At 41.1% G+C, this 25,253-nt stretch overlaps 1 protein-coding gene across 1 annotated transcript in view; it reads right to left on the bottom strand.

Annotated features, from left to right (window-relative positions):
* LOC121880321 overlaps positions 1-25,253 on the bottom strand; it is a gene marked incomplete in the record, with an annotated part of 159,381 nt that overhangs the window by 67,975 nt on the left and 66,153 nt on the right. The window contains 1 exon segment of the mRNA XM_042387478.1: positions 7,385-7,595. Coding sequence (XP_042243412.1) covers positions 7,385-7,595 — 211 coding nt within the window.

Raw genomic sequence — 25,253 nt, 5'->3', positions numbered from 1 at the left:
CACGGATTGTAGTGAAACTTGATGAGTCGATATAACACTACAATGTGTAGGACGTGTTTAATGTAATTATAATCAGTATTTTCCCTCTATATATATATATATATATATATATATATATATATATATATATATATATATAAGGGAATGGACGAGTTGACGGTCGGAATTTTTCCTAAGATGGCAGGTCAATGGACAAAGAAAACGCTTAAATTCACTATGGTAATGATATTTTAAAATAAATTCGGCCAAAAAGTGTCAAAAACAAGGTTTATAGTTTCTAAAAAGTAACGTGACTGCGAAAAGCTCTGTGATTGGTTATTACGGGGTGTGCTTCCCAGCTGGAGTCAGCCAGCTGTAATTGTCCAACCTTCTCGGCTGATCGGCTCAGTAAATATATATTGTTCGATAATTAATTGCGCTTTATTGTGCAACACTGTAGTACTATTTTTAATATATAAATATTAATAAGCACATAAACTAATTCAATGGATATTAGCTGCCCATACAACAAATTTCATAGTTCGGTATAAACAATCCAAACAATATTAATATTATTTTGGTTTTGGTCATCTGGGGAACCTTAAGATTCTAACTATGGGATTAAATACTTTAAACAATAAGACACATTATCTCTACAGGATTTCAGTCGCAAAATTTTTTTCGATTGCATAAGAAAATACAGATCATAGGTTAGGTTAGGTTAGGTTAGGGTATTATGAGTTAAAATGGTAGCTTAACATACAGTACATCGGTAAGGAGGGGGTAGTAACTCAAAACTATTGATTTCCGATAGAAATGAAGGTCTAAATCGTTGATAACACATCGCAAACCATCAGAAAAAACCATAGTCTGCGTGTCTAAGTACAGGGATGACCAAAACTTTAAATTTACCCAATATAGCCTATCTCGTATCTAATCATCAAAACACTTATGGTAGCTAAAGTAAAATTTTACTCATTAATTAATATAAATGATGACATATCCCAGTGGTTCATTACTGAATCATCAAAACACTAACAGCACTATGTTGTCATGTTTACCTAGCATCAGGTATTCTCAAAACAAAGTCCAGACAATGTCATTACTTCTAAATTTACTCGTATCCCCATATACTGTAGTACTGATATACTCTGTAAGTACACTGAAAAAGAGAAAGTCTACCAGGTAAGAATACATGACAGCTGAGCTGAGGTGAACATGGGAGTTTTTTATGTCCAAAAGAACATAAGAATGGAGGAAACTGCAGCGGGCCCACGGCCCATACTGGGCAGTCCCATTTACACCCAACCCCTATCGCTCATATATCCATCCAACCAATTTTTGAAGCTGCTTTTCACTGCAATTTCTTCATTTACGAAATGTCCATGACTTAGACATAAAAACCACCCTCAAAACTTGTTGCAGCGATGAGTTTGAAACTGGTGTCGTTATTACAAATGGCGGCCCTGTTTCTAGAGAAATAAACTTATCTCGACTATTACAGCAGGACTTTAAAATTTTACTACAAATTATATACATCGTATCACTCTACAAACGCGGCAGATTGTATTTCTTGTGTTTACCCAGAACCGTCAACTCGTCCGTCCATTCTCGCCATAGTCAGTGATCTAGGAGAGAGCTGCACCGTAGTGCGTTGGCTACCTTTCCTCTAGCGGGTAACTCCGTATACTAGGACAAAATTAATTATTATCAGAAATTAATAGGCCATATTAACTAGCTACTTCCAGTAGGTACTTATTTAACCAGCCTCAGGTTTACTTATTCACAAGGAGGTCTACGTAATTACTTTTTTATTTACATATATTCTCCACAGGTATGATAATTACCGAATTTATGTTTGTACCTTCATATTTACCAAGTGAATGTATTCTCTCTCTCTCTCTCTCTCTCTCTCTCTCTCTCTCTCTCTCTCTCACACACACACACACACACACACACGACCCTCAACCACTGTGCTAGACATAATTATAATATCAGGAAATCCTCCAAAACTTTAAAAAAAAAAATGTTTTACAGATGGTTCACTTGCCTCTGTTGAGACCACGGCAAGTCACTTATTCGTGTTCTCTGGACGCTATCCATATAAGATTACAATATAAAAATAAAAAGAAATACAGCTATTACTACTCAATAATAATAATAATAATAGTAATAATAATAATAATAATAATAATAATAATAATAATAATAATAATAATAATAATAATAATAATAATAATAATAATAATAATAATAATAATAATAATATTTCATGTACTGTATATATGTCACACTAAATAGAGATAATCGCCCGATAAGCCTCAAAACGCAACTGGCCTTTTTGTTTAATGGGATAACTTATTTTTATTGTTGTAACTTAATGGATAATAGCAATATTCTGTCAAATTTGTTGTTTTATTGAAAATGATGTTTGTTATCATAATCAAACTGTACCTAACTTACGTTAGATAAAGTTAATTGTATAAGTAATGACGCTATTCATTTATAGTTGGTATCATGACATGGATGTCCTTATACTAAGCCCAGTTTAAGTTTTATGTTATATATATATATATATATATATATATATATATATATATATATATATATATATATATATATATATATATACACTGTCTGTGTTTAGAAGTGTTGTAAGACTCTCTCAGATCAATACAGTACATGAGACACCAATTATACAATAATAATTACATAAAAGGATGAATACAGTACAGTGTGTATATTTGTAAGTAGTATTCTGCTCCGTGACGCTTCCCGTGAGCCACACCTGTTTACTTACCACCATTAGCTAATGAGTGAAAACCATTAATTACATAAAGTGAGACCAGAAGCTCACGTCATGACTAATATAGTAACGCATGGAGGAAATGTGGTCATATTCTCATTATTATTATTTGTAGTTGTAGTAGTAGTAATAGTAGTGGTAGTAGTGACAGTAGTAGTAATAGTAGTGTGCAGAAAGGGATACAATTGTCGAAACCCACAAGGCAGGGAGCCGATACAGGGGGCCGGGACCCAACCTTCCAATGGTATCCTAATTGATAGCAGTGAGTCTACTCAGTCTGAAAATATTGTACTAATAAACGTTCCTCCAATAGTAGCAGATGTCTACGAGGTGAATCAGAGACAGCCACTACAGTGGAATGGCATGTGGATGGAAAATGCTGACAAATGGGTTAAAGAAAGTTACTCAGAAATTGGCAGGTGGTCGCCAGCTAACCTGTTTGAACTACCCAAGTGTGCGGCCCCCAAAGAAATGATTCGGGAGATGATTCGCCTCATAACTGAGTACACTCAGGACTGCTTCCTTGTCCCTTTGGCTCTTCAAATACTGGCAATAATACCACATCTATTCTGTCAGAGGACACACACAAAGACTAAGCACAAAGAAAATGCGGCAGCAATGAAGAGAAAATTTACAATGTGGCAGAATAGGGCCCTTGATGATCTCCTATGTGAAGCAAGAACACTGCAAGAGAGACTAAAATTTATAGGAGACGGAAAGCAAAACACCGATAACGTTGCAAGAAAGTTTGGAAACAAAATGCGTGTGGGAAAAGTGTCTTTCGCGGCAAGATCTCTCACAAAGGAATTATCCGGTGGGAGTCTGCCAATAAACAGAGAGACATTAAAACAACTGAAAGAAAAACATTCCCTTGCAAGTGAAGACGAAGGCATCAGGTTCCAGGGTGGCTATATCCCACCAAATGCTGTCCTGTTCGAGAAAATAACAGGAGTAATGGTGTGGAAGAAGCCACTGAAGACTCAGGGAGGTGCCGGCCCTTCAGATCTGGATGCAACCGGTTGGAGAGTCATCCTCAGCACTAACAAGTTTGGCCCCGTAGCAAGTGATCTCTGCACGGCCATTGCCGTCTTTGCAAGAAGGCTGGCATCCTCGTGCTGCCAACACCTCTATGCTTTGACGACCTGCCGCTTCATTCCCCTGGATAAGAATCCAGGATGTAGGCCTATACGAAGGGGGGGGGGTAAGTGCTGAGGCGGATCATCGGAAAATGCATAATGGAGGTGGTAAAGGATGATGTCAGGGCAGCAGCAGGGAACCTGCAAGTTTGTGCTGGCCACCAGCACCATTCACGCCATGATAACGAAATTTGAGCAGCGTGATTGTGAGGCCGTTCTCCTGGTGGACGATTCAAACGCATTCAACATACTTAACCGCAAGGAAGCACTGCACAGCATTAAGGTCAAGTGTCCAAGCTTTGCAATGTATGTTGAAAACTCCTATAGGAATCCATCAGACCTTTATATAGTAAACACCAAGGCTCTAAGAGGTGATACCATCATATAGTCAACTGAAGAAACAACGCAGGGGACCCTGTTGCAATGGCAATGGACGCAATAGGCCTATCCGTGCTCCAACACACAATAAAATTTGAAAGAACCGAGGTCAAGCATGTGGCGTATGCTGACGACCTTACAGGAGCAGGAAAAGTGGAGGACATCAAAAAGTGGTGGGACCTGGTAACATCACGAGGTCCACAAATAGGGTACCACCCAAATGCCATTAAGTCCTTCCTCATTGTGAAGCCAGAACATTATGAACGGGCAATGGAAGTGAGGTCAAAATTACAAAGGGTGGCCAAAGACACCTAGGAGCAGTAATCGGCAAGACGTAACGGGAAAGGTGAATGAGCGGGTTAGGGAAATCCAAGCTATGTCTGATATTGCTAATATAAAGCCACATGCGGCTTTTGCTGCATTCACCCATGGAGTCAAGCATCGCTGGAACTACCTGATGCGCACTATCCCTGATATCGGACCCCTCCTCCGCCCCATGGAAGAATCTATCAGCGTCATTTTCATTTCCAAAATAACGAAACATCTTCATTTAACTCCTGCAGACAGATCACTCCTTGCACTACGACTGAGACTGGGAGGAATGGGATTGACCAATCCAGAGGAGATTGCTGTCACGGAACATCAAAACTCAGTTAAGCTCACGGCAGCCCTCACTGACCACATAATAGCTCAGAACGCAACAGGTGAAGTGGATACCAGCGAAGTAAACAAGATTCGACGGTCCATTACGACAGAACGACACCACGGACACAGTGATAAGTTGCAGCAACTGATGCTGCAAGTTCCAGAGAATGTGAAAAAAAAACGTAGCTATAGCGCTGGAGGTGGGCGCCTCGAACTGGTTAACTATGTTACCGATAAGGGCAAATTGTTTCAATCTCAAAAAACAAGAATTTACAGATGCCATTGCTCTAAGGTACGGGAGGCCAGTAGAAGTTTTGCCCTCCCAATGCGTGTGTGGCTCTTCCTATGACGTCGATCACGCCATGGTGTGCAAGAAAGGGGGCTTCATATGCATGAGGCATGACGAAGTAAGGGATCTCACAGCAAATATGTTGAAGGAAATCTGTCGTGATGTCAGGGTAGAACTGACCTACCTTCCATTGGACGGTGAGAATTTCCAACCTAGAATTGCAAACACATCCAACGAAGCACGTGCTGACGTCAGTGCTCGAGGATTATGGACGCCGGGACAGCGAGCCTTCTTCGACATCAAGATTTTTTATCCCATTGCCGCATGTCACAGTAACTTAGCTCTCGATGCTGCACACAAGAGGAACGAGAACGACAAGATAAGAGAGTACGGGGAGAGAATTCAGAACGTTCATCAAGGCAACTTCACTCCTTTGTTGTTCACAACCTCTGGTGAGATGGGCCCAAGTGCAACATGCTTCTACGCCAGACTCGCGGAGGTGCTTTCCGAACAGAAGCAGCAGCCCAGGAGTTATGTTACTGCCTGGATGAGATGTCGACTGTCCTTCTCTCTCCTTAGGTCTGCTTTGCTCTGCCTTAGGGGAACGAGAGCATCGGCCCCAAAGCCGACAAAAGTTGCAGATATCGACTATGAGGCAACAGTCACTGAATGCTGCATAGATCTGCTGCTCAACTAACTCAACACAGCTAGGATAGCTACTTATGTATTAGGATATTTAATTTTAAGGTAATAAAATGGCGGGGAAGGTGTGGTTATTGGGGGAGGCTGGGATAGCTACTTATGTATTAGGATATTTAATATTAAGGTAATAATATGGTGGCGAAGGTATGGCTATTGGGGGAGGCTGAAGGCCATTAAAAAAAATTAGTAGTAGTAAAAGAAGTGAAAAGAAAAGTAGCTATAGCACAGGAGGTGGGCGCCTCAAACTGGATAACAACGTTACCGATAAGGGCAAAAGGTTTCATCCTTAATAAACAAGAATTCACAGATGCCATTGCTCGAAGGTACGATAGGCCAGAAGAAGGTTTGCCCTCCCAATGCGTGTGCGGCTCACCTAATGACATCGACCACGCCATGGTGTGCAAGAAAGGGGGCTTCGTATGTATGAGGCATGGCGAAGTAAGGGATCTAACAACAAATCTACTGAGGGAAATCTGCCACGACGTCATGGTGGAACCGCCCCTCCTTCCATTGGACGGTAAGAACCTCCGTCACAGGACTTCAAACACATCCAACGAAACCCGTGTGGACGTCAGTTCTCGAGGATTCTGGACACGGGGACAGCGAGCCTTCTTTGACATAAGGATTTTCTGTACCGCACACAAGAGAAACGAGAATGACAAGATCAAGGCCTATGGGGAGAAATTCAGAATGTTAATAAAGGCAACCTCACTCCTCTGGTGTTCACAACCTCTGACGGGATGGGACCAAGTACAAGATGTGTTTTTTGCAAGACTGGCCGAGGTGTTATTTAAACAGATGAAGCAGCCCAGAAGTTACGTTACTTTACTTCAGGGGAACGAAATCTTCGGCCCAAAGCCGACAACTGTCGCAGATATTGACTTTGAGGCAACAGTCATTGAATGCCGCATAGATCTGCGGATCAACTAACTCAACACAGCTAGGGTAGCTACTTTTGTAAGAGGATATTAATATTAACCCTTTCACAGCGGGAAGTTACCCTTAGCTGAATAAAATCGTTTGGCGGGAGCATGAATAAAATGGCAAGTGCCTAACACGCGTTTAAAGGGTTAATCGAGTTAGGTTTTAACCCTTTCACAGCGGGAAGTTACCCTAAGCTAAATAAAATCGTCTGGCGATAGCCAGAATAAAATGACAAGTGCGTGACACGCCGTGAAAAGGTTAAGATAATATAATGGTAGCGAAGGTGTGGCTATTGGAGGAGGCTGAAGGAGTAGTAGTATTAAATACAATCGTAAGTTTGTTGTGAAAACACTGCATCAGTACCTGTCCTTTCACATGTTTCTGTATTTGTACTAGTACCTTTACAAGTATATACACCAGTAACTGTACCAATACTTTTATTTGCACATGTATTTTGAACCTGTATCTTTTTGTCCTCAATAAAACATAAATCAACCCACACCGTCTCCGGCGATGGTGACTCACCGAACACGTTGAGGCGGACGACGTAGCTCCTCACGGGTTTGGTGGACAGCTGGCACTCGTAATTACCGGAGTCGCGCACCTGAGCGTAACTGATCTTGAGGATCCAATCTTGGGAGCCCGGGGAGTGGATCACCTCGAAGCGTTGATCCGTCGTGTAGGTATAGCGGCCCACTGTCAGGATGTGTAGGTCTCTCTGCCTGATCCACGACACCTGTGTGAGAGACAGAGAGATGGTGATTAGACAGGGAGAGTTTACTGTCTCTCTGTTTAATCTACAATACCTATGAGAAAGACAGGGAGATGGTGGTGAGACTAAATATTGTGAGATACAAAAATTTCTCATATAACTTTAAAATTTCATACATTTTCACCAATAAAAACAAAGAAACATCAAAACCCCCTAAAATATAAAATCCTGAAGCTACATTTCCAACCAAAGGGAAGAGTAAAGCGGTGTTTGCGTCGGACCGTCAAAGATAAACACAACACGACAAAGACGACGGGTTTCGGAGATAGAGACAAAGACGGGCAGTAAGGGAGGGTGTTGACACAAGTTATCGCCATTCAGCTCTCAGGAGGATTCTTATGCTGGTCTGACTCTAACCTACAGTCGCTACCCCCCCCCCCAACCTTTCGGTATGTGGAGATGGTGGTGCAGAACCAGGGAAATGGTAAAGACAAAGGGACATTGAAAGATGGTAGAGAGAGATAATAGGAAGATGTAGAGAGACAGAGATGTAAAGGGAGATACAGAAATGTAAAGACATACACGAAAAGAAAGAGAAACACACACACACTCACTCTCTCTCTTGTGTCCCTCCACGTCAGTTGACAGCTTGGCCTTAGTGTGACTACAGGTAACATTGCCATTAACGCCTCGTCATTGTCCGCAACAATATGCAGATTATGGACACCAGCTGATCTGAGGTGAGATCCCTATTACTGCTGTTAGTATTCTCTCTCTCTCTCTCTCTCTCTCTCTCTCTCTCTCTCTCTCTCTCTCTCTCCTCTCTCTCTCCTCTCCAGGATCGTGTTGCTCACCCACGGACAGACACACACACACACACACACACACACACACACACACACACACACACACACACACACACACACACACACACACACACACACAGACAGACAGGCAAACAGTTAGACATATAGAACATAACAAAACAATCCACAGTCATATAAGAAACAACAAAGAGGGCAGATTGACGAGGAGGAGGACGAAGAAGAGGATAAAAAGGGAAGAAGCAAACACAGGAAGAAGACTGAGAGCGTAGGAGGAATGGCAGGCTGGCGTTTATTGGACAAGCTGCTGATGGGTGGGATGAGTGGTGAGTGGAGTGGGTGGGTGAGAGGGAGGAAGTGTTTATGGGTGGGTGGGATGAGTGATGAGTGGAGCAGGTGGGAGGGTGGGTGAGGGAGGAAGTGTTTACGGGTGGGTGGGTGGGTGTATACTATATAAGACAATATATAGCTCAGTGTATACTATATTATACAATATATAGCTCAGTGTATTCTATATAATGCAATATATAACTCAGTGTATACTATATAATACAATATATAGCTCAGTTTATACTATATAATACAAAACATAGCTCAGTGTATACTATATTATACAAAATATAGCTCAGTGTATACTATATAATACAATATATAGCTCAGTGTATACTATATAATACAATATATAGCTCAGTGTATACTATATAATACAATATATAGCTCAGTGTATACTATACACAGTACAGTTAATCCTCAAGGCTTCTCCTACCCCACGAATTTCCTATGCGGAGATTACTCAAGCGAATCTGCTGACATTAAACCCCATGAGAGTGACCTGTGATGACCTGCCTGGCTGGTCATGGGAGGAGAAGGGAGTGATGAGAGAATACGTGAGAAATCTCTCTCTCTCTCTCTCTCTCTCTCTCTCTCTCTCTCTCTCTCTCTCTCTCCTGCTGTAGCGGGATCACGCGAAGGTGGTACTCGAGACATCAAGTACCTCGAGTGGGATATTAGGAGATGTAGTTATATGCAGATGAACCTTCAGTGCTGACTTAATCTTCCAGTGTGTGTATCCTGACTGTGTGATGATGAGAGAGGCGAGGGAAGCCAGAGAGAGAGAGAGAGAATGTGTGTGTGTGTGTGTGTTTGTGTAATGAGACAGACTCTTGGAGACCAGAGACAGAGACACAGACAGACATGCAGACAGACAGATCGACAGACAAAAATGATAAATCGTAACCACATCCAGTGAATGAATTCACTAAGATTGAGTTTACATATATATCTCCACATTAACACAAGCCAGTATTTCTCTGGCTAACACAATGCTCTTAAATGTCGAATCTTAGGTAAAAGAGAGAACTACAGGGGAGTGTGTTAAGTGAAGACATCAAAGAGGTGATAAGGGGAGGAAGAACACCTTTCATGTGGCTTAATTCAATTTGTATTTCTTTTTCTTTCCGTTTTCTTCCTACAAACTCTAACACCTGGTCACTGCTCTAAAGTGAACCTGTCATATCAACGTATTTTATCGAGTTAATTTTGTCTATATATCTACATATTAATTTATAAAGGAAGGAGAGGACAGAAAGTTGGTCTATTAATTTATCAGTTTATCAATATGTATGTACTAGCACAATCGCTCATCCGCTAGGCAACAGTAGGACGCCACCCTCCGGGAGGCTCCACATTGTCTCACTGTTCAGTCCCCAAAAATTCTTCTTCCATCAATAGTTCATTATATAGATAAATTGTCTAATCATCACTACATATAACAACATCCTTCATCACTATATATAACATCATCCATAATCACTACATATAACACCATCCATCATCACTACATATAACACCATCCATCATCACTACATATAACACCATCCATCATCACTACATATAGCACCATCCATCATCACTACAGATCGGTAAAGTAGTTTCCGAGATTCTCGTGCGGAAACACACACACACACAAACACACACGGTAGGACGCCACCCTCCGGGAGGCTCCACATTGTCTCACTGTAGTGCATTAGGGTCAACCACATTTTTGGTTTTGCCATTAGGAGCAAGTATGTACAGATTTTTGCCAGTTCCCACTCTGGAGCATCCAACATAGAACTGTCCATGAGAGAAGCAAGGAAACACCAGGTTTAGGCCAACCATCTTTAGGGGCTGTCCCTGGCTTTTGTAGATGGACATGGCAAAGCTCACTTTAACCAGGAACTGAAGTCGCTTGAACTCAAATGGCAGGTCAGTGGTGAGAAGAGGTATCCTTGGTATAAACACGTCCTCTCCTTTAGCATTTCCTGTCAGTATTGTAGCTTCCAATACATGTGGCATCATGTTCTTCACCACCAGTCTTGTGCCATTGCAGAGGATTGGTGGTTCAAGATTTCTTAAGAGCATTATAGGAGTTCCAATCTTGATAGTGAGGTGGTGAGGAGGCATTCCAGTGGGCTCCAAGGAATTAAGGAATTCTACAGGGTACTGGACTGCTTGATCCTGGTCGATTACTGTATCAACAGACTTGAATGAGGTCTCACTGCCTGGAAGCTGTCTGAGCAGAATCTGTTGATTTCAGCCACTTTGGTGCCAGAATTGCGCGTTCACGCAGCCACTTGTGATCCTTGTAGTGGTGGATAATGTGTGGATAGACCAAGTAAGTGAGCTCAGTTGAGGACTTCACAACATTTCCACATCCTTGAGGAATGATTATTTGTCCTTCTGAATCCCCTTGTAGATGTACTCTCATGTTTGTGGATAGGGTGAGTGTCTGAATACATCTCCAAAGGTATGATGCCTTGAGGCACGCATTCACTTCGTTAGCTGGAGTGCTTCGAGAAATGACAGGTAGGGTCTGGCGAAAGTCTCCACCAATGACCATTGTAATGCCACGGTAGGACGCCACCCTCCGGGAGGCTCCACATTGTCTCACTGTAGTGCATTAGGGTAGACCACATTTTTGGTTTTGCTATTGGCAGCAAGTGTGTAAAGATTTTTTTGGCATTAAACTGTTATTATTTTATTGTCTAATCATCACTACATATAACAAAACTCATCATCACTACATATAACATCATCCATCATCACTACATATAACATCATCCATCATCACTACACATAAAACCATCCATCATCACTACATATAACACCATCCATCATCACTACATATAACACCACCCATCATCACTACATATAACAACATCCATCATCACTACATATAACATCATCCATCATCACTACATATAACACCATCCATCATCACTACATATAACACCATCCATCATCACTACAGACCGGTAATGTAGCTTCCGAGATTCTCGTGCGGACACACATACACACAAACAAACATACACACAGACATACTTCTTTGTTTTATATATATATATATATATATATATATATATATATATATATATATATATATATATATATATATATATATATATATATATATGATTAAGAACATACGAATGGAGGAAACTGCAGTGGGCCTATTGGCCCATTTAATAATTAAATGAAGAGTGAAATTGGAACCGCGTCTGTATGGGTAGAAATTGCGGAAGGAAGAGAAAAACTAATTATGGGAGTGATTTATAGGCCCCCGAGTCTTGGGAAAGAAGCAGCTCAACCCATATGGCAGGAAATGAGTAGGGCAGCAAAATACAACAGCCTGTGCATTATGGGGGATTTCAACTTCATAAATATTAACTGGAACAACATTGTAGGTGACTATGAATCTGAAGACTTCCTAAATGCAGTAAAGGACAATTTTTTTAAACAACTAATTACAGAACCTACTAGAGGTAACACTATATTAGACCTAGTATTAACAAATAGAGAAAATATTATTAGAGATATCACAATAGTGGAAGAACTAGGGAACAGTGATCACAGAGAAATCAGATTCACCCTGGCGGATTATCAGGGGTTAAGAAGGTACCTAGGTTAGGTAGCCTAGGAACAGGCAGGTCAGTCCCCAGTAGGAACGGATGAGGTCACAGGTGACACAACAATTGATCATGACTATAATATATTCACTCGTATACTACGTAAGGCACAAGAACAAAATATACCATAGAGAAAAATTTGGTCAAATAAGAATGAGCCAAGGTGGATGACCAGAAAACTTAAACATGGCATAGGAATAAAGAAAGGAATTTTTAGAAATTAAAGGGAGGGCAGGAGCAGCTCAGAAATAGGTATCATGAACTATCTATGAATGTTAAGAAAAATGTAAGGAAGGCAAAGAGGGACTATGAAATCAGGATAGCAAGAGAATCCAAGGCGAATCCCAAGGGATTTTTCCAGGTACAAAGAAAAAGGTCAAGGACAAAGTGGGGCCTTTAAAGTCAGGGAGAGGGGAAGTGATCGATGACAGTGAGGAAGAAGAAATTCACGAGGAAATTCCAGAAGTGGAACTGATATTTAGGGGAAATGAAGAAAAGAAATTAAAGAATATCACTACCAGAAAAGAGGATGTTCTTAAGAAGATAAATAAATTAAAGAAGACAAAATCCCCAGGGCCGGATGAAATTTTCCCTCGAGTATTGAAATAGTGTAAGGAACAGATTAGCAGACCCCTCGTAAATTTATTTACAAAATCATTAGACACGGGAGTTGTGCCAGACTTGTAGAAACAGGCAAATGTAGTACCAATATTAAAAAATGGAGACAGAGCATCAGCGTCAAATTACCGGCCGATTAGTTTGACGTAAGTAGTGGGGAAATTTCTTGAATCAATAATAGCAAATAGCATCAAATCGCATTTAGAGAAAAGCAAATTAATCTAAGACTCTCAACATGGGTTTACAAAGGAAAAATCTTGTCTAACAAATCTGCTGACGTCTTTTAGGAAAGTCTTCGAGGTAGTAGATAATGACGAAAATTACGATGTTATTTACTTACACTTTAGCAAAGTGTTTGACAGAGTACCGTATCAGAGGCTTCTGAGAAAAGTTAAGGCTCATGGTATCGAGGGGAAAGTTTTAAATTGGATAAAATCATGGCTCACCCATAGAACACAGAGGGCCAGCGTAGATGGTGTTAAATCTGAGTGGGGCTGTGTAACCAGTGGGGTTCCCCAGGGGTCAGTACTGGGCCCACTCTTGTTCATAATCTACATAAACGATCTGGATACTGGGATCAGCAGTGACATAAAGAAGTTTGCGGATGACACCAAAATAGGGCGGCAGATTAATTCAGGGCAGGATGCAAATGCACTACAGGAGGATTTAAATAAACTGCAGGAGTGGTCAGAAAATGGCAAATGAAATTCAACACCAGCAAGTGCAGCGTATTGGAAGAACAAACACTGTCAATGTATACAGCCTTAACAACATCAACCTCGAGAAGTCAACTTGTGAAAGAGACTTAGGGGTACTTGTAAGGCCGAACCTACGGCCTAGAAAACAGTGCGTTAATGTTCGAAATAAGGCAAACAGAGTATTAGGTTTTATATCTAGAAGTGTACGTAATAAGAGTGCAGAGGTCTTATTGCAACTATAACCTGCGCTCGTCAGGCCGCACCTCGATTATGCGGTTCAATTCTGGTGCCCTTATTATAGAATGGATATCAATTCACTGGAGTCGGTGCAGCGAAGAATGACGAAAATGATTCCGGGACTTAGAAACCTTCCATATCAAGATAGGTTTAAGAAACTAAACTTGCATTCCATAGAAAGACGAAGAGTGCGAGGAGATATGATAGAAGTACTTAAGTGGGTGAAAGGAATCAATAAAGGCGATATAGATAAAGTTCTTTTAATATCCGAGCAGGATAGGACTCGTAGCAACGGATTTAAGTTAGATAAGTTTAGGTTTAGGAGGGAGATAGGAAGGAGCTGGTTCACAAATAGTGTGGTGGACGAGTGGAACAAGCTTAGCAACTTTGCAGTAAGTGCTGGAACACTGGAAAGTTTTAAAAGGAGGCTAGATAGATTAATGGATGATAGAGAGTGGTAGTAACTCTCGACAAGAGCTGCCATGCACAGGCCAACCGGCCTATTGCAGACTCCTTATTTTCTTATGTTCTTATATGTTCATACTGGGCAGTTCCATTTGCACCCAACCACTATAGCTCATACAACCATCCATCCTATGTTTGAAGCTATCCAACGTATTCGAGTTAATGATGATATTTGGTAACTTGTTCCACTCGTCCACTACTCTGTTTCCAAACCAATGTTTACCTATTTCGCGCCCAAATCTAAATTTGTCTCATTTAAAACCATTCTTACGAGTTCACTCCTGGTTGGATAGTTTGAGTACCTTTGTAATGTCACCTTTGTTTAGCCCTGACTTCCATTTATACACCTTGATCATATCGCCTCTCACTCTACGTCTCTCGAGGGAGTGCAAATTAAGATGCTTTAACCTGTCTCTGCACTCAATGGTTCCTAATGCCCGGGATTAGTCTTGTATTTCTCTTCTGAATTCTTTCTAGGGATTCTATATACATTCTTTAGTACGGTAACCAGAATTGAACTGTGTAATCCAAGTGAGGTCTCACAAGTGCAAGATATAGTTTTAGGATGACCTCGCTAGTCTTGTAACTAACGCTCTTTTTTATGAACCCAAGTACTTTGCTAGCCTTGTTTCGAGCAAATACACATTGTTTACTTAGCAAATACGCATTGTATGTATGTATGCATGTATGTATGTATGTATGTATGTATGTATGTATGTATGTATGTATGTATGTATGTATGTATGTATGTATGTATGTATGTATGTATGCATGTTGTATGTATGTATGTATATGCTGATAACCACATAGGAAACAAGAAAACACGAAGTTCCCAAGCGCTTTCGTGTAATTCACATCTTCAGGGGTGAGTACAGACTAAGGAGTAATTATTGACAAGGTTAATATATAGTTTATATACAGTATAGAAGAGTGAGATCGAGTCTCGAGGGACAGCAGGTGTCCACCATATTAAGGTCACCGAAAAAAGTCACAGGAAAAAAGTCACATTTCCTTTAAACACCATAGATACTAATTAAAGTAATTAAACAAATAGTATTTTAAGTCGCTTATTAACTGACAATACAAGGTGATGAAACAAAAACATTTATGTCTATTGGCTTTTTTCTAGATCTAATACCTATTTAGATTTCTTTATGTTAGGTTAGTTTATGTGAGGATACCTTAAGTTAGGTTAGGATAGGTACCATTAGGTTAGGTACATTTAGGTCAGGTGAGGTACCTTTAGGTTAGTTGAATTTTAACTGGGTATTTCGATTTCCTTCATTCTACTTAATACAACCTTAAAGTGGGCCCCTCAAATTGAAACCGTCTCCATCCCTGGAGAGGCCACAGCCGGCGGGATTTAAATCTCAAAATTCTGACTTTTTTCTGTGACTTTTTTTCCTGTGACTTTATTACCGTTCACCAGGACACCTGGTTACCAATCTTTTTAATCACAAAATTGGCCATGCCATTTCTAAGCGCTTCCGTGTAATTCTCATCTTTAGTAATAATTGACAAGGCTTATGTATACAGTATGTATGTATTTATGTATGTATGTTTGTATGTATGTATGTATGTATGTATGTATGTATGCATGTATGTATGTATGTATGTATGTATGTATGTATGTATGTATGTATGTATGTATGTATGTATGTATGTACGTATGTATGTATGTATGTATGTATGTATGTATGTATCTCGATACGTGCAAAAGAGATGGTGCAATGCAAGTACAGAAAGCGAAAGGAAAGAACTAAAAACAACAAGCAGAAACACTCACACAACTTGCTTGACGAAAATAATTTTGACTACAAAAATATTAAAAATTCATTGACTTGTGTGTAATAATAATAATACTAATAATTAACGGTCTATTGAAAAAGTTCTGCAGCCCGAAGGCTGAAAAAATACATTGGACATAAATGACTTATTACATACATTGGTGGTTTAATAAAAGCCTTCATTAGAGAAAGGTAAAGAAACATACAGTGGACATACAGATTAAAGTTTACAGTGGAGGTCACGTAGATCTTACGCGCTGAGGTGTTGGCCAGCAGACACGTAAAATGTAAGCACATAAGAACATAAGAAAGGAGGAAACTGCAGCGGGCTTATTGGCCCATACTGGGCAGTCCCATTTACACCCAACCCCTATTCCTCATATATCCACCCAACCTAGGTTTGAAGCTATCCAGCGTATTCGAGTTGATGATGATATTTGTTAACTTGTTCCACTCGTCCACTCCTCTATTTCCAAACCAATGTTTACCTATTTCGCGCCCAAATCTAAATTTGTCTAATTTAAAATCAATGTTACGGGTTCGCCCCTGGTTGGATAGTTTGAGTACCTTTGTAATGTCCCCTTTGTTATAAGGGGCATTACGTGGTGTAGTAGTTCCCTCACAGATGGTGTTATGAGGGGCATCACGTGGTGTAGTGGTTCCCTCACAGGTGGTGTTATGAGGGGCCTGACGTGGTGTAGCAATTCCCTCATAGATGGTGTTATGAGGGTGCCTCACATGGTGTAGTAGTTCCCTCAAAGATGGTGTTATGAGGGGCATCACATGGTGTAGTAATTCATTACACAGATGGTGGTATGAGGGGCTTGACGTAGTGTAGTAATTCCCTCAGAGGTGGTGTTATGAGGGGCCTGACATGGTGTAGTAATTCCCTCACTGATGGTGGTATGAGGGGCTTGACGTGGTGTAGTAATTCATTACACAGATGGTGTTATGAGGGGCTTGACGTGATGTACTAATTTCCACACAGATGGTGTTATGAGAGGCTTGATGTGGTATAGTAGTTCCCTCACAGGTGGTGTTATGAGGGGCCTGATGTTGTGTAGTAATTCCCTCACAGATGGTGGTATGAGGGGCTTGACGTGGTGTAGTAATTCATTACACAGATGGTGTTAGGAGGGATTTGACGTGGTGTAGTAATTCCCTCACAGATGGTGTTATGAGGGGCTTGACGTGGTGTAGTAATTTCCTCACAGATGGTATTATGAGAGGCTTGACGTGATGTAGTAATTCATTACACAGATGGTGTTATGAGGGACTTGACGTGGTGTAGTAATTCCCTCACAGATGGTACTCAAACTATCCAACCAGGAGCGAACTCGTAATACTGGTTTTAAATTAGACAAATTTAGATTTAGGCACGAAATAGGTAAAGCAGTGGTTTGGAAATAGAGTAGTGGATGAGTGGAACAAGTTACCAAATATCATCATCAACTCGAATACGCTCGATAGCTTCAAACATAGGTTGGACGGGTATATGAGCAATAGGGGTTGGGTGTAAATGGGACTGCCCAGTATGGTCCCAGGCCTCCCTATCGTGGACGGATTTACACATAGCTGGTGTTGTTGAGTCTCACGGGCAGTTATCATTGGGTACCTGGGACCTCACTGTGTGAAGGTTAGCTTGGGTATGACTCAGGTGTTACTGTTGAGATGTTTTTCACTGACTTGAGCACTGCTCACCACTATTCAACTCTGGTTCCATTCCTTTCCTAAATGAAATAGTAACTTCTTGCGAGAACTTGTTGATATCCCGGTTGGGAGGAGAGGGTTCAGGGGAGGGGGTTTTTATGGGCCAACATAACAGTTGACCAGGCTGATACCAGAGCAGCGTCAGGTACGTCTTGACCCTTCCGTGGTCAAGGATGTGTGTGTGTATTTGCGATCTTCTTCTGTCTTTGCCTATGTCTGTGTTGTATCAAATATATATATATATATATATATATATATATATATATATATATATATATATATATATATATATATATATATATATATATATATATATATATATATATATATAATATTTTAGTTGTAGGATGTAAAGTGAGGAAGTTTGGTAGCGTGGCCGGTTAGTTATTTACTGTACATACTTTCTTAGGGGAAATCTTTCTAAATACCGCTTTCAATACAACTATTTATTATTCAACTGAATGACATTGACACATGAATACCACCACATTATATTTAAGTTAATAGAACATTATATTTACGTTACTAGACACTGACTCTGAGACACAAACATGAAATGGATACACTTCCCACCATAAGTATCATGAAGAGGTCACACAGATCAGGACACACCCTGAGGGGTCAAACAATTCACTGCCAAAACAAAATATCAAAACCGGGAAAATATAGCACAAAAAAATTAATAAAAATAGTTAAATAAAACTTTACATGACACGAGGCAACTTTAAATGCCAGTGAGAGTACAAAGTATTCTCCTCCGGGTAACTACAGTCAACATACCTCGGTAATTCGTACCTGCAATTAGTTCATCCCCACGAAGCATAATATAGACCAAAAAGAGGAGCGTACTCTAGGGAAAAAGTGGCTCTTTTATTCAGGTGTTCCGGTCACTTGTACCAGGTATATGTATCGTGTGAAATCTTTGTCATTTATATGTGAATTTCCTCTGCATATGTTGTGTGTACCTTATATTAGGTATACATTCAGTATAGACACACACACACACACTACTTTACTGTCACTCGGAATCAAGTACGACGATTATACAGCTATGAGACAAGACAATGATATGAGTTATTAAGGATGTCACCTTCGGTAGTGAGCTCTGAGGTGACTAGAGAGGCTGATACTGGATCGGCAGTATCGCCCACAGATGTTGCACGTGTAAAAGGCTACATCTAGTGCGGGAGGGGCGGCGGAGGCGTCTTTTCGGCGTTGGCGCTTGTCTGCTTTGGTATGTAGTTGGGCTAACGCTAAAGTATTGACACCTTTGCGTGTGGTACTGCTATAAGTGATACGGTGTGAAGTAATCGTCTCCGAGGTGAGGAGATCCCTTTGTCACTTTTTCAGATTTGTTTTAAGACTATTCTTATACCTTTTCAGTTGCCCGCCAGCGTCATATTTACTATTCGTTAGGTAACATGGCAAGTCCAACGTAGTTGTTCATGGATAATGGTAGCCTCGATGCTCATACATTTGGTGTTAACGAGAAAACTGGCATTTGTTCTCTTGTCTTCCCAACGAATTCGGAGGATTGAGCGTAGACTACGTTGGTAAAAGTTTTCACTACCCAGGAGGTGCCTCCTGTCTCGCTGCCATATAGCAGGGTGGGGAGGACCACTGTTCGATATACGCATAACTTTATAGAAAATTTCAGCTCCCTACAGCTGAAAATATGGGTAAGGAGTGTACCAAAGGCTCGAGATGCACATCTGATCCAATGTTGAATCTCTTTATCGATGTCCACAGTGGGGACAGGTGGGGGCTCGAGATATTGAAAATGGGTAACATTAGAGAGGGTAGTACCGATAAGCTGGATGGATGGTCGAGGTGTGGCTGAACCAGGGGCAGGCTTGAAAGAGAATCTGAGTATTACCTACATTCACCTCAAAGCCGAAGTGTGTATACTGTAAGTATCTGTGTCGGTGTTCAGGATCTCCAGTAGGTTGCATTCCGTGTGAGTAACAAGGGTGGGGTCGTCTGCATACTAAAGTTTAGTAATGGAAGCTGCCGACACCTTTGATCCTGCCTGGAGTCGTCTTATGTTGAAGAGACCCTTCATCCGGTACTAGATGACCACTAGGGTGTGTCAATTTTGTCAACATGTTAAAAATCAAATTTGGTAGTCAAAATATTGTGCCTCTTTATGTCTAAACTTGAGATTAGCAAACAAAAATGAATTGAAATAACCCTCACCTACATCAATTATACCTTAAAGTTTCAAATATCAGTATTTCAACAAATTAATGAGACTTGATTAGAATTATTCACTTGATATTAACTAATCTCATGTAAGCATATGGATTATGGAGTATTTTATGGTTCTATAGCTTGTGTACAATATGCATGTCAGAACATGAACATGAACAGGCTCTCCGTGTGGGACAGTTTAATTCTTGTTTTGACTTGTACCAAGCGTGAGGATAAGGCGCCCGGCTCACTCTCCTTCTAGATATCATAGACGGTGGTTTGCTCTCATTGCACTTGCACCTACTCTACCAGACGAATTCTACATTTTAATTATTGTAAGTAGGGCATATTGATTGTCGCAGTTACTTATATCATTGTATAAAACATTATGTTCTAAGAAATTATTATGTTATTTCTGTTACAGCATTTTTGATAAACAAATTGATATTTTTTGAAACAACAATTGAATTATGAAACATTGAAATAATTTTCTATTTGTCAGATAGTGTGAAGATGTCAAAATTGAAGACAAGAAGTCAGTTGTCAACCCACTTGAGCCTGCTAGTTGGTAAAGGGAAGGAGCTTCCTGTATCAGAACTTCCAACAGTGAGAGACATGCTAAGATTAGGGTTACTCCTTCGAGAAAAAAATGCAAAGGACAGAAGGAACTATACAGATAAAGAACTCATAAATGACATGATAGTCCCTCTTCTGCATCAATGGACAAAAGCTAATGCACTATTCAAACCACCTGTGATTAATCAGTGTCGAACTATTGAGCTAAAACTAACGAAATTATGGCACAAAGCAGTTGAAACATCACTTGGTAAAGGAAACTTGGCCAGGAAAAATGAATTTCTGCACACACTTGATACTCTGTTTGACATTTTGACCTGCAAGTGCTCCATACAATTATGTTCTGAATCCAACTGTTCTCACTCAGGTAAGAGAGAAAATAATTCCCACATTGATTGTGGTTGTCCTCGTGAAAAGAAGATCCCTGTTTTAGAGCTTGAATTTATAAAGGCACAGAGGACAAAGGCAGAAGGCCAAGGAAGTATGCAAATGGGTTCAATAGATTATTCAGAAACAAAGAAGCAGATTGCTAATGCCAAGAAGAGAGAACAAATCCGAGAGAGGGAACAAAAGAAGAAAATGAAGAGTGAAGAAGCCATCCAAAGAGAGGAAGAGCTGTGTCAAGATGTTTATCACTTCTTTGATAGTTCTTCTGATGAACAGGAAGCAACATCAGATGATAGTTCCAAAGAGCCATCTGAACCTTTACCAAAGAAAATGAAATACAACACAAGAAATATTTCAAACATTGCTTTAGCTAGTATTCGCCACCATGCTGGACTTCGTGAGGCTGCAGAAATTGCAACTGCCGCTTGGATAGATGCAGGCCTCATCAGCCGAGAGGATGTATCTTTGGTGATAGATCATAATAAAATTAGAAGAGCACAAGAAAAAATAATGAAGGAAATATCTGATCAGCATGAAAAAGATTTAAGCGAGGGAGGGCTCTCCTGTCTTTTGTTTGATGGAAGAATAGATGACACAAAAGTTTTGCTAGAAGTAGAGGGAGTGAACAGAAAGTTTCCAGGTCTCATCAAAGAAGAACACTACTCTGTCTGTTCTGAGCCTGGTGGTCGGTTTTTGTTTCACTTTGCTCCCGAAACTGAAGTAGAAGGGAAGAAACATGCAGAGGTCATTGCTGATCATATTTTATGTTGGGTTCAGGAGAGAGGACTTGGCAGTTCACTGCAGGCTGTTGGTGGAGATTCAACTGCAGTGAACACCGGATGGCAGGGGGGTGTAATGACGCATTTAGAGAAAAAACTAGGAAGAAGACTTGTTTGGATTGTATGTGATTTACATACAGGCGAGCTACCTCTTCGTCATCTCATCCAGGAACTTGATGGTCCTACAAAGAGCAACAACAAGTGGTCAGGTCCCCTTGGCATCATGCTGGATGAAGCAACACAACTAGAAATAAATACAACCTTTCCAAAGGTCGAAGTTGGCCCTCCCCTTCCGGCGTTGTCTGAAGGAGTCATCAAAGATCTCAGCACAGATCAATCCTATGCTTATCGTATTGCCCAAGCAATAAGATCAGGAGAAGTGCCTCAGTCATTGACTCTCTTGGAGATTGGACCTGTCAGTCACAGCCGTTGGTTAACTACAGCTCTTCGTTTCTGCAGGATTTGGATTTCCAAACACGAATTGAAGGGCAAAGTGCTGAAGAATTTGAGGTTAATTGTTGAATTTATTATTGGAGTTTATCTTCCCCAGTGGTTTAGTGTGAAACTTAATCCTATGTGGGTGGATGGGCCCAATCACCTTTTGTTTCAATTGCAGCTAGTAAGAACACAGAGGAAGGTAGTGAGGGACATCGTGTTACCTGTGGCAAGAAGGTCCGCTTGGTATGCTCGATCAGAAGCAGTTTTGCAAGCAATGCTTTGCAGTCAATGTACCAATCTCCGAACCGAGGCTGTAGAAGTCATTCTAAAGATTAGAGGAACGCTAATAGATGACGACCAGTTGGGAGACTGTTCGTTTCATTCAAGAAAAGTTCCCCCAATAAACGTCAATGCCACCAAATTGTCAGAATTGGTTGACTTGAGTTTGGAAGTCTTAGAGCCACCATTGACAACAAGTCTAACTAGCCAAGAATTGAGAAACCTTAAAGAGACTCCAATGCAGGTGCCGAAGTGGCCTTCCCACACTCAAAGTGTGGAGAGATGTGTGAAAATGGTCACAGAAGCAGCGGGCCATGTTTACAGCCACGAGAGGCGAGAAGGTTACATCAAAGCACAAATAGCAAGCAGACTACTGATGACAAGAAACCAAAGCAAAGAGAGTATGAAGGCATTGGTTACTTTCAAATAGACTACGGATAATAAAATATAATAATTTGAAACTTGAAACAGTAACATGTGTGCAAACGCTGGTTATGTTATAAATTCACAAATATGTACATTTAAAAATCCATTTGATGTAGGTAGGACTTATTATAAAAAAAAATTTATGCCAGAATATTGTTTTGCATGCTTAAAGACTACAATAAATTGCTACCAAATTACTCGATTTTCAATTTAGCCAGTTCACCCCTAAATTGACACACCCTAATGACCACCCCACCGGCTAAATTGGCACTGGCATGAGTTAGGAAGGCAGCAAGGATAATGGAAAAGAGAGTTGGTGCCAGTACACATCCTTCTTTTACCACCAGTTGAATGGGAAAGAACTCAGACTGGGTGCTATTGTGTAAGACACTGCCGTTCATGCCATCATGGAGTTGCCTCACAATGGCAATAAATTTTGGCTGTCAGCCAAGACGGTTGAGGGTCCGCCGTTGACCGAATCGAAGGCCTTGGTTAGGTCGATGAAGGCCATGTACAGGTCACGACGCTGTTCTCTGCACTTTTTCTGTATCTGGCGGGCAGTAAAGATCATGTCAGTGGTGCCACATAGTGATCTAAGGCTACATTAAGATTCTGGGAGGAAGTCTTCCGCCTCAGGAATAAGTCTCTTTACGGGGACTCGGGCGATAATCTTGCCAGCTACAGACAGCAGCGAGATCCCACGGTAGTTGTCACAGTCTGACAGGTCTCTCTTGTCCTTATAAATACTGACGATAGAGGCGTCTTTAAGAGCTTGGGGGATTTCCTCCTTTTCCCATATATTTTCCAGGAGAGAGTGAAGATGGCTGGTAAGCAGAGGTCCTCTTGCTTTATATACCTCGGCTGGGATTCCATCAGAGCCCGAGGCTTTATTATTTTTCATCTGGTTGATGGCAGTAGCTACCTCTTCCAGGGATGGAGGATAGCTGAGGTGGGTCAGCTCTTGATGCTGAGGAGCCACTTAGGTAGTCAGGTCAACCACATCGGTGTTTCGATAGAACAGCAAATGGTAGTGCTCTTTCCAGTGCTGAAGGATACCTTCTATATCTTTAACTAGGGAGCTGCCCTCGGATGAGTGGAGGGGGGCTGTGTCATTAGTGATTGGCCCATAAAATGCTTTAGTGGCACTGAAAAATTCGGGCAAGTTGTGTTCTACAAGTTTTTGTATTTCACATGCTTTATTATTAAACATGTCGTTCTTTAGATTGCCAAGTTCGTACTGTGCTGCCTCTTTCTTCTTGCAGGGGGTATCAGCTTTGGCTCAAGAATGAGTGTTGTTCTGCCAGTCAGTTAAAGCAACACGTTTATCATTGACGAGTACATTGATATCCGGGTCATTTTCATCAAACCAGTCCTGATGTATTCTATTGATCTGGCCGAGGGTCGCTCTGCAGGTTTTTGTCAAGACAGTGTCGAGAATACCTCTTTCGGCACTGGGAATTGGGTTGCTTTATGTCTGGTTGTTTATTAGCCCATGTTCGAGCTGCTCTCTGAAGGTATGTGCTGCCGCTGGATTCTCCAGACTCTAAGTGTTAAAACCTTTTCTAGAGACTTGTTGCCTTCGCCGTTTCAGGGTGACTTGAAGTGAGAGTTTGGCTCTGACGAGCCACATGCGGTTCGGGTGCTGAGAACATCTCGGTGATCTCTTTCTCTGGCAATAATGTAGTCAATGAGATGCCGGTGTTTCGATTGTGGGTGTTGCCACAAACCCTTGAACTTGTCGGCCTGCCTAAACAAGGTATTGGTGATCGTGAAGTTGGGTGCAGCACACCTGTTGAGGAGTCGGCCATTGGACTTATAATTGCCTAGTCCATATCTCCCAGTGGCTCCCTGCCAAATGTCAGTATCTCTGCCAACTTTGGCACTGATGTCACCTTGGAAAACTACCTTATCTTGTGTGGGGATACAGGTTAGCACTTCAAGGTCAGCCTAAAATGTCTCCTTGATGTCACCATCTGCATCCAGCGTTGGAGCGCGTATGCACTGATGAAGAAGGCATGACGTGAGTGATTCAGTGGGACTCGGAGCATCATGAGGCGCTCGTTGGTTTTAACTGGCATTTCAGTTAGCCTATGTTGGATGCATTGGCCGTTGGCAAAGCCAACTCCATAAATGCAGTTTCTCTCCACAGCAAACTTGCTCTTCCAAAAGAAGGTATAGCCAGGCCCCAGTTCTGTAAGTCGACCCTCGTCTGGAAGCCGGGACTCACTAATGGCTGCTATATCGATGTTATACCTAGCCAGGTCTTTTGTCACAAGGGCAGTTCTTGTTTGAGGATCCTCATTTTTGCCAGTATTCAGAAG

Source organism: Homarus americanus, unplaced genomic scaffold (assembly GCF_018991925.1).
Source record: "Homarus americanus isolate GMGI-L3 unplaced genomic scaffold, GMGI_Hamer_2.0 scaffold20930, whole genome shotgun sequence".
Classification (NCBI taxonomy): domain Eukaryota; kingdom Metazoa; phylum Arthropoda; class Malacostraca; order Decapoda; family Nephropidae; genus Homarus; species Homarus americanus.
Note: the sequence above shows the minus strand (reverse complement) of the source record. Positions and strands in the feature narration are given on the sequence as shown.